The sequence below is a fragment of the Oncorhynchus gorbuscha genome, linkage group LG09 (assembly GCF_021184085.1).
Source record: "Oncorhynchus gorbuscha isolate QuinsamMale2020 ecotype Even-year linkage group LG09, OgorEven_v1.0, whole genome shotgun sequence".
NCBI classification, from domain to species: Eukaryota; Metazoa; Chordata; class Actinopteri; order Salmoniformes; family Salmonidae; genus Oncorhynchus; species Oncorhynchus gorbuscha.
In genome coordinates, this window is record NC_060181.1 from 61,942,556 (window position 1) to 61,957,873 (window position 15,318).

At 42.8% G+C, this 15,318-nt stretch overlaps 1 protein-coding gene across 2 annotated transcripts; it reads right to left on the reverse strand.

Annotated features, from left to right (window-relative positions):
• Positions 1–1,307: 1,307 nt before the first annotated feature.
• On the reverse strand, positions 1,308–15,076 carry dnajc3a (DnaJ (Hsp40) homolog, subfamily C, member 3a). 2 transcript variants are annotated; one of them, XM_046363057.1, is made up of 12 exons: positions 14,935–15,076; positions 12,900–13,007; positions 12,618–12,742; positions 12,328–12,402; positions 10,239–10,391; positions 9,887–10,068; positions 9,676–9,795; positions 8,078–8,183; positions 7,822–7,945; positions 2,542–2,674; positions 2,279–2,427; positions 1,308–1,823 (listed from the first exon to the last, which is right to left on the reverse strand). In XM_046363057.1, exons 2-12 carry the CDS (start codon positions 12,964–12,966, stop codon positions 1,678–1,680), a joined length of 1,380 nt encoding a protein of 459 aa, XP_046219013.1. In that variant the 5' UTR covers positions 12,967–13,007; positions 14,935–15,076; the 3' UTR covers positions 1,308–1,677. The 2 variants fall into 2 exon arrangements, with proteins under 2 accessions (XP_046219013.1, XP_046219012.1); XM_046363056.1 differs by having other exon boundaries at positions 14,811–15,041.
• Positions 15,077–15,318: the final 242 nt, after the last annotated feature.

The following is a 15,318-nucleotide window of genomic DNA, read 5'->3' on the forward strand; positions in this document are numbered from 1 at the left end:
ATAAAGTCTCGTAGGCCCAAGTTGCTGGATTCGGACATTCACTATTAAAATGTGTTCTTTACGGCCCGCAATGGATACATGTTCAGTATTTTGCAGCTCGAGACTAATATCTAGGAGTTGATGCAGACGCTGTTTGCTAATGCTCAGACAGCGACTCATCTCGGCAGACTATTTTGCAACGTAGCCTATTCATGACTCAGCCATAACCCTTGTAATTTATAACAGTAACACTGTCGTCGATATGTTCCCTGCCTTGAGTCAGTATATTATATAGCACCATCTTCGGTTTTACCCTTCTCTCTTCCTTGTCCTCGAGTGGGTGGCCTAGGCGTGTCCAGGATACCTTGCATATCCATTTTTGCCGCAGCGTGGGAGAATTCTAGAAGTGCACACTTCGGGAGAAAGGAGAGATTTAAAAGCACGTTGTACCCTTTACAGTCAGCACTTGTATATTGAGCGGTTAATATTTACATAAGTATTCAGACCCTTTGCTATGAGACTAAAAATTGAGCTCCGGTGCATCCTGTTTCCATTGATCACCCTTTGTTTCTACAGCTTGAAGTCCACCTGTGGCAAATTCAATTGATTGGAAAAGTCTATAAACACCGGTCTAGATAAGGTCCCACAGTTGACAGTGCATGTCAGGACAAAAACCAAGCCCAGGTTGTAGGGATTTTTTTGCAGAGCTGAGAAAGGATTCCATCGAGGTACAGATGTGGGGAAGGGTACCAAAAAAGTTCTGCAGCATTGGTGGCCTCCATTCTTAAAAGGAAGAAGTTTGGAACAACCAAGACTTAGAGTTGGCCACCTGGCCAAACTGAACAACCGGGGGAAGAGGGGCCTTGGTCATTGAGGTGACCAAGCACCCAATGGTCAGTCTGACAGAGCTCTATAATTCCTATATGGAGCTGGGAGAACCTTCCAGAAGGACAACCATCTCTGCAGCACTCCACCAATCAGGCCTTTATGGTAGAGTGGCCAGATGGCAGCCAGGAGAAACACCCCAAATACAGGTGTGCCAAGCTTGTAGCATCACACGCAAAAAGCCTAGAGGCTGTAGTCACTGCCAAAAGGAGCTGAAAACTTACATAAGTGTTTTATTTTTAATAAATTAGCAAACATTTCTAAAATCCTGATTTGCTTTGTCATTATTGGGTATTGTGTGTAGATTGAGGGAAAGCATTTATTTAATCCCTTTTACAAAAGGCTGTAACGAAACAAAATGTGGAAAAATCAAGGGGTCTGAATACTTTCTGAAGGCACTGTAAATGGGACATTACTGAATTCCAAAAGGAATGCCATGATACTAGAAGCATAAATAGATCTTTATTTACAATTCGCAATGACTCCATTCATATAAAAATAGTACTGTATCTATGTACACATTAGGAATGGATACCAATTTTCAGTGTACACCACAAAAGGTGTCGTCTCTTTGGAATTAACCCAGAACTCAAATTGAAGATGAGAGTTGCTGCAAAGATTAAACATTTTAAAAAGTCAGTTGCATCAGAGAATGTAGCTCCAAAAACATATCGTTCAACAGCAAAGACATCTTTAATCTGTTCAAGTTGTCTCAGACATGTCATCATGAAAGTAATTGTGCTCTCCCTGAACGAGAGAGAGGTTAAGCTACAACCATACTGGATCAATGCCCAGAAGCTCCTCTCTTAAGGCTCACTGGTAGTTGAATTTGAAGTTGAACTGTCCGGAGCTGAAGGGGTTAAAGCCCTGGAAACCACTGTGAAAGTTGTGATGGTGTCCACCCTGCTGGCTCTCTGGGTCCATGGGGTCCTCGCCATTGTCAAACTTCTGCCGCATCTCTGTACAGGCACAGACACAGCAATGTTAACGCTGTTAACAGAGCAACAATAGACTGAGTGGAGGCATTCAGCGTTTTGAAACTGAAAGATCGAGAGCAGTTGAGAACCCTACGCATATTTGACAGGTGACTAGTTTTTCATCCATATGACAGGAGACACCATTTGATATTAATTGAACAGGTAGGAAGACAGAGGGTGATGCATACAATATGCCCAAATAAATCCTAGAAGTATACTAAGTGACATTTTATATAGAATGTCATGAAAGTATTGATTGGCAGTTGAAGGATAAACATTTCTACTGCGTTGAAAATGCACTAGAGAACTTGGGTCTGTACAGAGTGGTGCATGATGAACTCTGGGTTATCTGACCCTATACATCTGTCTGCTTCAGTCTTCATTGACATCTGGTTAGTGAACAGCTGCTGAGGGGGGAGTAAGCTCTGCCCATTTACCTGGATCAGTGAGCACTTCCTTGGCCTGAACAATGTCAATGAACTTCTTCTCTGCCTTCTTCTTCTCCACAGGATCCTGGAAGTTGTCTGGGTGCCACTGCTGCGCCTGCTTCCTGTAGGCCTTTACGATCTCCTTCTTCTGGGCAGTCCTGCGACAGGGACAAACAGAGGTAATACAATTTGGTTCTACTCGACAGTGTTCTACATGAGCTATGACTAGCAGAGCACCCCAGTCCCGACCACCATAGCAGTTTGTAATGCACCTCTTAATGCCCAGGATCTTGTAGTAGTCTCTCTTCTGGGACTGTTTGAGGAGGCGCTGTGCTTTCTCAAGCCCTTCCTTGATCTGCCGGTCATTCTCACTGTGCTCGCGGGCAGTCTCATAGTCCTTGATAGCTGCAGAGAGAGTAAACCCCCATAAATAACCTGTAATACGTGTGTATTCAATTGGGGGGGGGGGTCTATACAATACCCCCATTATTTTTGCAGTACCGAAGTCTGGTTCTGGTGATTAACCAGGTCTGTATAATACGCTGTCTCGTCATGGAGTAAACCCAATCATCTTAAGTTCAGTGTGATGTGCATCAATTCCAGCAGCCTGTGTGGACTAGAAGGTGGCGTGTGGTGGTTGAAGGCAGCCGTACTCTGTGAGGCGGACGGGCGGGCGGCTGGGCGAGAGGGAGGATTTAAGAGATGCTGCGGTTTACTGCGCCCTGTGGAGCCTGACAGTTTAAAAGCCCACATGACCGAGTCTGTGATGCTACCACCCACCCGCCGCTCTCGGTGTTCACGCCTAAGCAGATAAAGTGCCTTAATGACAATTTACGCCTCCTTTGCTGCCCAGTCAACATCCCCTGCGGTTGCTAGGCTGGTGTTTAGGAGATGGAGCCCTGGTGCGGGTAGCGCGCGCAGTTCCGACTGCCCAGATCGCCTGTGGCTACATGGAAGCTGCCTGAGCCGCATCGCAGCCAGCCACACATCCACGCTATTTATACACCGCAAAGACACTCACCACACAAACACGCCTTCGAGGCTAAGAGGGAGCTTTCTAAAATCACCAGATTGTTATGGAACAATTCCATTCACACTTTCCTCCTTTTAAAAATGTTAGCACCCTTGTATAAAAATGTACTATTTCAAGTCTACATCCATGACTAGCCTTTCAACAATTTGTCATGAGAATCGTTGGTAGTGAGAATTGTTGGTCTAGCGTAGCAGTAGGATTGGAAGTACACACCTACACTGTAGCAACAACTCCAGAGACCACAGGTAAGACTTGGCAAAGTGTTAAGGTCCCTTCCGATTGGACCGGTACAGATGGCACCACTGAGCCTGTGTGAGTGTGTTGGCTCTGCCACCACTGAATTGCTAGTGGCTTGATTAACGAGTGGCTGTGCAGCCTGGGAGGCAGCAGAGCTGTATATCACTCCAGGTTTTGCTTACTGCTTACTAGGGTCCAGATTAGAGGGGAAATTGCTCCCTCTGCATTTATAATACTATTGCATCACTTTGAGCTGACTAAATCACTGTTGAACAGAAAACTTAAAGTTAGTACATATTTTTCCTCCCATCCTTTAAAAAAAATTGTAGTAGCAATGCGTCTAACAAATGATTGTTTTTCATAGACTATAGATGAACATTACTCCGATAGTAAAACAGTGCCCTCTAGTTATCCTTCAGAATAATTCAGTCTACAAAGCCTCAACACCACTCCAAAAAAACTGAAGCCAAGACAATGTTGAACAGCAAACCTGACAAGATTCCACTGTTCAGCATGTTGTATGGACAGACTCATCCATGTCAGGAAAAAGTCAGATGCAATTAGAGAAGAGGAGAGTTCCTCCCATACTAATGTAAAAGTGCTTTAAACACTGGAAAGAGCACTATATAAATGCATTCCGGAAATATTCAGACCCCTTCCCTTTTTCCACATTGTAAAAAGTTACAGCCTTATTCTAAAAAATACATACATATATATACACATTTGTTTTAATCCTTATTGACACACAACACCCCATAATGGTGAAGTGAAAATAGGTTTAGGAATGTTTGCAAATGTATTAAATAAAAAACAAAATACCTTACAAGTATTTATACCCTTTGCTATGAGACTCAAAATTGAGCTCAGGTTAATTCAGTTTCAATTGATCATCTATGAGGAGGTTTCTACAACTTGATTGGAGTCCACCTGTGGTAAATTCAAAAGATTGGACATGATTTGGAAAGGCACACGCGTCTATATCAGGTCCCACAGTTGACAGTGCATGTCAGAGCAAAAACCAAGCCATGAGGTTGAAGGAATTGTCCGTAGAGCTCCAAGACAGGATTGTGTCAAGGCACAGATCTGGGGAAGGGTACCAACAACAATTCTGCAGCATTGAAGGTCCCCAAGAACACAGTGGCCTCAGTCATTCTTAAGTGGAAGAATTTTAGAACCACCAACAACCTTACTAGAGCTGACCACCCAGCAAAACTGAGAAATAGGGGGAATAGGGCCTTGGTCAGGGAGGTGACCATAAATCTGATGATCACTGACAGAGCTCCTGAGTTCCTATGTGAAGATGGGACAACCATCTCTGTAGCACTCCACCAATCAGGCCTTGATGGCAGGGTGGCCAGACATAAACCACTCCTCAGTAAAAGGGCACATGACAGCCTGCTTGAGTTCACCAAAAGGCACCTAAAGACGCTCGAAACAAGATTCTCTGGTCTGATGAAACCGAGATTCAACTCTTTGACCTGAACGCCAAGAGTCACGTCTGGAGGAGACCTGGCACCATCCCTTTGGTGAAGTATCGGTGGCAGCATCATGCTGTGGGGATGTTTCAGCAGCAGGGACTGGGAAACTAGTCAGGATCGAGGGAAAGATGAACAGAGCAAAGTACAGAGAGATCCCTGATAATAAAATAAAAAACCTGCTCCAAAGCGCTCAGACTTGGGTGAAGGTTCACCTTCCAACAGGACAATGACCCTAAGCAGAGTAAAGACGATGCAGGAGTGGCCACGCACGTTCTGTTATAATCTCCACCCGGCACAGCCAGAAGAGGACTGGCCACCCCACATATGCTCTCTCTAATTCTCTCTTTCTTTCTCTCTCTCGGAGGACCTGAGCCCTAGGACCGTGCCCCAGGACTACCTGACATGATGGCTCCTTGCTGTCCCCAGTCCACCTGACTGTGCTGCTGCTCCAGTTTCAACTGTTCTGCCTTATTATTATTTGACCATGCTGGTCATTTATGAACATTTGAACATCTTGGTCATTTTCTGTTATAATCTCTACCCGGCACAGCCAGAAGAGGACTGGCCACCCCACATAGCCCGGTTCCTCTCTAGGTTTCTTCCTAGGTTTTGGCCTTTCTAGGGAGTTTTTCCTAGCCACCGTGCTTTTACACCTGCATTGTTTGCTGTTTGGGGTTTTAGGCTGGGTTTCTGTACAGCACTTTGAGATATCAGCTGATGTACGAAGGGCTATATAAATAAATTTGATTTGATTTGATTTGAGTGGCTTCGGGAACAAGTTTCTGGATGTCCTTGAGTGGCCCAGCCAGAAACCCTATCTAACGTCTCTGGAGAGACTGAAAATAGCTGTGCAGCGATGCTCCCATCCAACCTGACAGAGCCTGAAAGGATCTGTCGAGAAGAATGGGAGAAACTCCCCAAATACAGGTGTGCCAAGCTTGTAGCGTCATATCCAAGAAGACTCTAGGCTGAATAGTTATGTAAAGGTCAGGTTGAAGTCAGAAGTTTACATACACCGTAGCCAAATACATTTAAACTCAGTTTCACAATTCCTGACATTTAATCCTAGTAAATATTCCCCGTCTTAAGTCAGTTAGGATCACCACTTTATTTTAAGAATCTGAAATGCCAGAATAATAGAAGGATTTATTTCAGCTTTCATTTCTTTCATCATATTCCCAGTGGTTCAGAAGTTTACACTACACTCAATTAGTATTTGGTAGCATTGCCTTTAATTGTTTCACTTGGGACAAACGTTTCAGGTAGCCTTCTACAAGCTTCCCACAATAAATTGGCTGAATTTTGGACCATTCCTCCTGACAGAGCTGGTATAACGAAGTCGAGTTTGTAGGCCTCCTTGCTCACACACGCTTTTTCAGTTCTGCCCACAAATGTTCCATGGGATTGAGGTCAGGGCTTTGTGATGGCCACTCCAATACCTTGACTTTGTTGTCCTTAAGCCATTTTGCCACAACTTTGGAAGTATGTTTGGGGTCATTGTCCATTTGGAAGACCCATTTACGACCACGCTTTAACTTCCTGACTGATGTCTTGAGATGTTGCTCAATATATCCACAATTTTCCTTCCTCGTGAAGCTATCTATTTTGTGAAGTGCACCAGTCCCTCCTGCAGCAAAGCACCCCCACAACATGCTGCCACCCCCGTGCTTCACTGGTGGGATGTTGTTCTTCGGCTTGCAAGCCTCCCCCTTTTTCCTACAAACATAACGATGGTCATTATGACCAAACAGTTCTATTTTTGTTGTTGCATTAGAGGACATTTCTCCAAAAAGTAAGATCTTTGTCCCCAAACGCAGTTGCAAACCGTAGTCTAGCTTTTTTATGACGGTTTTGGAGCAGTGGCTGAGCGGCCTTTCAGGTTATGTCAATATAGGACTCGTTTAACTGTGGATATAGATACTTTTGTACCTGTTTCCTCCAGCATCTTCACAAGGTCCTTTGCTGTAGTTCTGGGATTGATTTACACTTTTCGCACCAAAGTTTATCCATCTCTAGGAAACAGAACGTGTCTCCTTCCTGAGCAGTATGACGGCTGCGTGGTCCCATGGTGTTTATACTTGCATACTATTGTTTGTACAGATGAACGTGGTACCTTCAGGTGTTTGGAAATTGCTCCTAAGGATGAACCAGACTTGCGGAGGTCTACAATTCTTTTTTTTCTGAGGTCTTGGCTGATTTCTTTTGATTTTCACATGATGTCAAGCAAAGAGGCACTGAGTTTGAAGGTAGGCCTTGAAATACATCCACAGGTACACCTCCTATTGACTCAAATTATATAAATTAGCATATCAGAAGTTTTTAAAGCCATGACATCCTTTCCTGGAATTTTCCAAGTAGTTTAAAGGCACAGTCAACTTAGTGAATGTAAACTTCTGACCCACTGGAATTGTGATAGTGAAATAATAAGTCTTTTTGTTTTTCAACAATTGTTGCAAAAATGACTTGTGTCATGCACAAAGTAGATGTCCTAACCGACTTGCCAAAACCATAGTTTGTTAACAAGAAATTTTTAAGTTGAAAAACTAGTTTTAAATGACTCCAACCTAAGTGTATGTAAACTCCAACTATGTATGCATGTATACACAAATTAACAAAACAAAAAGTGTCATTATGACATATTGTATGTAGATTGAGGGAAGGAAAAAAACGAATTCATCCATTTTAGAATAAGGCTGTAATGCAACAAAATGTGGAACAAGTCCAGGGGTTTCAATACTTTCCGAATGCACTGTAAATTATACACTGTAAAGCCATTCAATTATTACAAATGAATTAGATATTACCTTCCTCGTACTGTTCATCCAGTAGGTAGGCCTCTGCTCTGTCCTTCAACACATTCACATTCTGAGGGTCAGACTGAAGGACCTCACTGCACACTGTGATGGCTCTGCTTACATCCTGCTGCTCCTGAACAAGGACACGAAGGGACATGCTCATACTACAAAACCAAACTCAGTCAAAAGACAAGTCTACATTTCATTAGTAATTCAAAAAAAACTTTATTGTCCTGTCAAATCTGCATTAGACAGATAGTCATACCTGTGCCAGACAGTGGCAGATGCGCTCCTTTGCATGGTGCGAGTACTGGGGAACATTTGGCTCAGTCTTAATCACGGACTCGTATTTACTCACTGCATCTCCATACCTACACGTGGGTTTGGGGTAAAATAGGAGTCTTAGTGACGTCTTGCCGCTAGAATTTTACACAACCGTTGCCGAGAATATCACCACACCCCCAGACCTACAGTACCAGTCAAAAGTTTGGACACGCCTACTCATTCAAGGGTTTTTCTTAATTTTGACTATTCTACATTGTCGAATAATAGATCTAGAACATTTCAAGAACTTTGAAAGTTTCTTTAAGTGCAGTCGCAAAAACCAAGCGTTATGACAAAACTGTCTCTCAACTGGCCACAGGAAAGGAACACCCAGAGTTACGTTTGCTGCAGAGGATAAGTTCATTAGAGTTAACAGCATATCAGATTGCAGCTACAATAAATGCTTCAGAGTTCAAGTAACAGACACCTCAACTGTTCAAAGGAGACTGAATCAGGCCTTCATGGTCAACTTGCTGCAAAGAAACCAATAAGAAGAAGAGACTTGTTTGGGCCAAGAAACACGAACAATGGACATTAGACCGGTGGAAATCTGTCCTTTGGTTCCAACCGCCGTGTCTTTGTGAGACACAGAGTAGGTGAGCGGATGATCTCTGCATGTATGGTTCCCACTGTGAAGCATGGAGGTTTGGTGTGATGGTGCTTTGCTGGTGACACTGTCGGTGATTTATTTAGAATTCAAAGCACACTTAACCAGTATGGCTACCACGGCATTCTGCTGCGATACACCATCCCATCTGGTTTGCGCTTAGTGGGACTATCATCCAGGCTGTGTAAGGGCTGTTTGACCAAGAAGGAGAGTGATGGAGTGCTACATCAGATGACCTCCACAATAACCCAATTTAGATTATTTGGAATGAGTTGGTGCACAGAGTGAAGGAAAAGCAGCCAACAAGTGCTCAACATATGTGGGAACACCTTCAAAAGACTGTTGGAGAATAATTCCTCAAAGCTGGTTGAGAGAATGCAGCTTTGCACACTCTTTGACAATCAAGGCAAAGGGTGGCTACTTTGAAAAACTTAACACTTTTGGTTACTACATGATTCCAGATGTGTTATTTCATAGTTTTGATGTCTTCACTATTATTCTACAATATTTTCAAAAAACTTGAATGAATGTGTTCACCTTTTTGACTGGTACCGATGATGCTAAATGTGATGTCAGATCCATTTAGAGAGAGTCTGCTTTTAATAGCTTATTGGGGGAGAGGATATGTATGAGAGGAGAAATAAATCATTTATAGGATACACACAGTATCTACAATGGATGTGTTCTCTGCTGATCCAAGGGTATATTATTAATACACACACAGGGACACACAGGGACACACAGGGACACACAGGGACACACAGGGACACACAGGGACACACAGGGACACACAGGGACACACAGGGACACACAGGGACACACAGGGACACACAGGGACACACAGGGACACACAGGGACACACAGGGACACACAGGGACACACAGGGACACACAGGGACACACAGGGACACACAGGGACACACAGGGACACACCTCTGCTGCTGGATCAACTCCTCTGCAGACTGGATGTGTTTGTTGAGCTTCTTGACTTGTTTGTAGTGGCTGTAACACTGTTCATGGTCTGGGTCCAGCTTCAGACATTCTCGAACCTCACTGGAGACAGAGAGGAAACACAACCATCTAGGGATGCAGCTTTGTCCAAAAGTAATGTGTGTGTCAATCTCACATTCACAGACAGTCTTACTTGAGGGACATTTCGTGGTCACCCAGGTGGTAGTAGATGGTGCTGAGTTTGTAAAAGGCCTGGGTGTTGTCACTCTTCAGTTTGGAGGCAGCCGTCAGGTCACTGATGGCCTTTCCCATCTCTCCCATCTGGATGAAGCACTCTGCCCGCAGCTCTCTAGAGCTGACGTCCCACACACACGTCTGGCAGGGAAGCAGTACAGCTCAATATGTGTCAACAGACTTGGTATAATGTTATGTTAGTGATGACAGTGACAACATCTAGTCTCAGGAAGAACAGCCACAGATCATAGTGTACTAGCAAGACTTGCTTTATCTCTGACATTAGGAGTTGAGTCAGGTGTGCCACTCACTTCAATAATTAGGTCCAGTTGGGCAGCGGCGGTGATGTAATCCTTGCGGTCAAAGTTAGCCCGTGACTGAGTCACCCACCTCTGGATTTCATCAGAGGTCTTGAGACGACTTTGGGCCTCCTTCTCATCTTTGTCACTAGGGTTCGAATTGAGCTGGAAGAGAGAACCATTCCTTTTAACCAGTAAAAAAGGGAAGGAAGCACACTAGATACTACAGCCTATTTACTTGGGAAAAAAAGTAACATTCCTTGAAAGGATGAACCCACTATTGCAAATACACTTAAAATAACACTCATTCTTAAAAGCTTTTACCCATCACTCCTCCCTGTACTTACAGTCCTGATCCCTGAACCCATTATTCACCAGCATTGTGCTCATCATCGCCATGATAGCAATCTTAGTTAATGGGACATACTTTACAAATAGACTTGGCTATCCTATGAGGATTTCTTGCTAGCTCAGCCCTAAGCAGGGGAGTGATGAATAAGTGTGATGCGTTACAGCATGCCTGTGTAGTAAACTGCTGAAGCAGCAGGAGCGCATGCACCTCTAGCCATAGTTGTCCACAACATATTGGCAAAATATGGCACATAAAACTGTACAGGTCCAAATGCATATTGCCCTCCAGCTATGACTCAGTGCCACGCAATAGCATGATAGTTGACTTCAATTATGGAACTTTCCACACCTTGAGCGGTCTCTTAAAATCTACTTCTACTAGCGTTTTAAAAACCAGCATTACATTGTGTCTGGGAAGCCACCTGGGAAGTGTCCTTGAATACATCATTTTAAGCCAAACAAAACACTCTCAATCCTGCTATTCTACATTGTAATAAAGTACATTATTTTGCATAGTGTTCCTCATTGCGTCCCCTCCCTGTATCTGAAGAGGGATGTGTAAATGACAAAGGCCCAAGGGGCTGCAGACCCAGGACAATACCTAAGGTGACAAGTGGCTAAAATTCAAACTCTACTGCTAGAAGAATTAGGCTACTTCAACATTTCCACTGCATATACCTACCCACTTAATGGAGTCAAATCATTAAAAGTAGAACTGCAAGGGCATTTATGTCTTCTGGCAATGTTATGAGGCTCCGGGCATAACGGTAACACTAATGGAAAATCTATCAGTGATTTTCACTCTTCATCCTTAAAATAAAATGGGCACCTGAAAACTATCCCCGATGGGCAAGAGGAGAGGAGAGATGACTAGACATTCAATTAAGCCTGGTTTGTACATTGTGTTCAGTAGGACAGACAATTTCACATTTCCAATGTTAATTTGGCTTATTGAATATGTCTGATATAAATGATAAAAATACCAGGCCATCTAATTTCATAACTGTATTTCATTATCCTTATTCCTGTTCAGGTAGGCATTGTTAAATCTTAGCCTTAGGATATTTGCCAATGAATATGGCAAACAACAACGCCAGTATCTACATTAGCGCAAGTGCATTAGGTTGATCTGAAGAATTTTTTGTTGTTGAGGGATGTACTGTAGATGGAGCTGTTTCCACTGGTCAATACCGACATCTCCTGGCTGCTACTCCTTAAAGTCACCAGTGGTGTAAAGTACTTAAGTAAAAAGACTTTAAAGTACTACGTAAGTAGTATCTGTACTTTATTGTTTATATTTGACTACTTTTACTTCACTACATTCCTAAATAAAATAATGTACTTTTTACACCATACATTTTCCTCTAACACCCAAAAGTACTCGTTACATTTTGACAGGAAACTGGTCCAATTCACACACTTATCAAGAGAACATCCCTTGTCATCCCTACCTGCTTTTGATCTGGAGGACTCACTAAACACAAATGCTTCATTTGGTAATTAATGTTGGAGTGTGCCCCTGGCTATCCGCCAATCAATAACAAAAATAAAATTATGCCGTCTGGTTTGGAATTTATAAGGAATTTGAAATGGATTATACTTAAGTACATTTTAGAAATTCCATTTATTTTTGATACTTGAGTAAAAACATATTTGTTTTTAAATATACTCAAGTATGACAATTGGGTACTTTTTCCACCACTGCAAGTCACTTCCAGTGAGATGGTTACTGTATGTTGGCATTACTTACAACTTTCTTAAAGTCACTCTCTGCTTCATCTAGTCTCCCCTGCTTCAGGAGTAGATTGCCTCTCTGAAGTCTTGCCTGTTGGAAGAGTGATAGACGAGATAAGTGCGCGTTTGCGGTTGATCTTAATCAAATTGACTTTAGTTAGTCTTCTTCTAGTCGAAAAATACTTTAAAACATATTAACAGTAAACTACTGTTAATAAACATTTCAAGCATACACTGACCTTGAAACCGTAAGACAAACACTCTTCCTCTTATGTTTCTGCTGCTAAAAGTAGACAGTGGACTCACCGATGTAAAGTCTGGTTTGAGTTCAATGACTTTGCTCAGATCCGGCAGAGCAGATTTAGATTTGCCCATGGCCAGGTAGACTGTCGCTCTCCTGTAGTAGGCCATGTAGTTCTTTGGATCCCCATCTGAACATGATCAAACACAGGCAATGACAAAACAATATATACATATTAAACAAATTATAAAATATCTGTTAATCATAAAACACTTTTTATTTTAAAAAGCACACATGAATATTCAGTTTGATTTTACTGTCAACAATGTAAACCCTTCAGTACTGACCAATAGCAGCATGGAAATGAGAGAGTGCATCAGCCAGCTGTCCAGCAGCAAGGAGTTTCTTCCCCATCTCCAAATGGTTCTCCAAACTTCCATCCTTGCCACATACCCCTGAAACCAAGGAGAATGTCATCCAAAATGTAAGTAACCACGATTTGTGCATATTACAGTATTTCCACCTCGTAGCTAGTCTTCCATTGCATTGTGATTTGATACAAAGTGGCTAGGTAGCTACTTCACTGATGATTAAAGTATGGTGACCGCTTAGGTGCTTTTAGCAACTCGGGTGTATTTACATACACTAGCGTTGTTTTCAATTGCATTAGGTTGCACAAAAACAGTCCATTGGACGCCAGATGTTAAATACAATGACTGCCAATCAATCACGTGACACCATGCATTCCTATGCGAGGACTCAATAGCGCATTGAAGATAAATTAAGTCGGTTTAGTTATAACAAAGATAGACGGTGTGTCGATTCAATTGGAAACAAATGAGTCATAGTGGGCAGCAAGGACAAGCAAGGAGGTGGGCAGAGCCAAGCATGAGCTAGCGAGATCCTATTGGTGCGTTCTAGCATACATTTGCATATTTCCGTTAGGGAACACCCACTCTGCCAAGTGCGCGTGTGCAATAAAGCAATTCACCTTTGCACTCCTAAACACCACCATTGTTTAAACTTTGGCAACGGGTAAAGTCTACAAAGCTTAGTTAACAACATATTTTTAGTTTTGAGAACATAAAACTGTATTGGGATCAAATGTTTCAATGAGAAAATTAGCAGAATGTCAGACAAAATCCATCTCTTTCCATCTTCTCCCACTGCCGGCCGCTGGGCTTCCTCTCACTACCATATGAGTGGAAACGGTAAGCGGATACTTCACATTTATATAGCCGGTGAAATATCTGTTTTATTTGTGAGAAGGCATCTCATGGAAGAATGTATATCCACAACTTGAGTTACTCCAGGAAGTGATGTTGCAGGCTAGCTCAGTGCTGCCCACTAAGAATGCAACTTTCCGTTCACTATAATGGGGATCCTGCTTGCTGCTAAGAATGCCTGCAGTATAGCCAGCAGCTGGCCTAGAACTACCATGGCTTCAATTAGGGGGCAGTCATTCTCCCCTAGTTAAACAACTCTGTCTCAATTTTACTGTACCGGTGGGCAGGGCGGTTGGTTATTATGGGGGGGGGGTTGAGACAATATCTAAAGGATCGTATTATTAAAACACTTTCCAAACGTGGGTGTGGACCATTTTCGGTTGGTTTCTATGAGGGGGAAATGAGTCTAAAAGTCCCCCACAAGTCAATTATTTTTGTCCACATGGCGCACGTGCAGTACTTTGATTTTGGCATGAGGTCAGCAGAGAGGACGTGGGAATACAACAGACCCACGTTTGGAAAGTATGTTAAATAATACGATCATTTGTATCAAATTCCCCCCGTCATAATGACCAACAGTCCCGCCCACCGGTACAGTAAGTTTAAATAAGTTTATTTCAACTTCTGGCGGACTGTTTGTGCAACCCAGTACAACTGAAAGCAAAGCTAGTGTATGTAAATACACCCGCGTTGCTAAAAGCAACTTACCGCAGCTGTGAAAGTAGCAACATTGTTGCCATGTAAATACAACTCGGTGGTGTAACGTTAGCAAGCCAGGTACCTAGTTAGCAAACAAACGTACTGCATGTATGCAAATGCCAACACAAATGATGGAATACATGAAGCACATGCTGTTGTTAACCGTTAGCTAGTTTGTAAGGCTATCTTCCATGAAACTCAATCCGGCAACCTAGCTAGTTATCTGTTCTAGCTAATATACTTGTTGTAGTTAGTCTGTATGGCAGGTTACTGAACCTGGTAGCATAACTGTAATAAAACATAGGTTGAAATCCATTGTCTGAGAAGGCTTACCTTCGTATCGCAGGTCAATCAAAACAAGAAGAAAAGGAACATAACTTATTATTTTGTGCACAACTGGGTTTATTGCAACCATAATGTAACTGTCTTAGTTCTTAGAAATAAAGGAAAATACTACCTACGACAATTCAAACTCTCACGAAACACTTGACAGTCCCATTTTTAGCTAGATGACAGCTAACGTTACTCAGTTAACCAACCAGACATAAAGCGAGTCCACCGGTCGTGGGTTACTCTGATTGGGCCATTTGTTGGAAAACTCCGCCCCCCACTGTTCGTTCAACGGAATCGAGCCACGGCAGCACAAAAGTAAGCAGTAAGTGCGTGTCATTCAGTGAAGGGCCAGAGGCTAGTATGAAAAAGCATCTATCTAGCTGTAGGCATGTTCAGTCACGGTTTTGAATAGAAGGCTCAGCCAACAATTAAATATTTGTCTCTGCTGTAGCCTAAACTGATGAAGATGCTTATTGATACGGGGTGCAATGGAAATCAAGTACGATTT

Bases quoted from the DNA above. Each gene is read 5' to 3' on its own strand.
- dnajc3a (XM_046363056.1), bottom strand. From the start codon at position 14,892: ATGGTTGCAATAAACCCAGTTGTGCACAAAATAATAAGTTATGTTCCT. The intron at 12,743-12,899 runs GTCAGTACTGAA...GATCATGTTCAG, and splicing joins TCATTTCCATGCTGCTATTG to ATGGGGATCCAAAGAACTAC. The intron at 9,796-9,886 runs GTAAGACTGTCT...CTCTGTCTCCAG, and splicing joins GACCACGAAATGTCCCTCAA to TGAGGTTCGAGAATGTCTGA.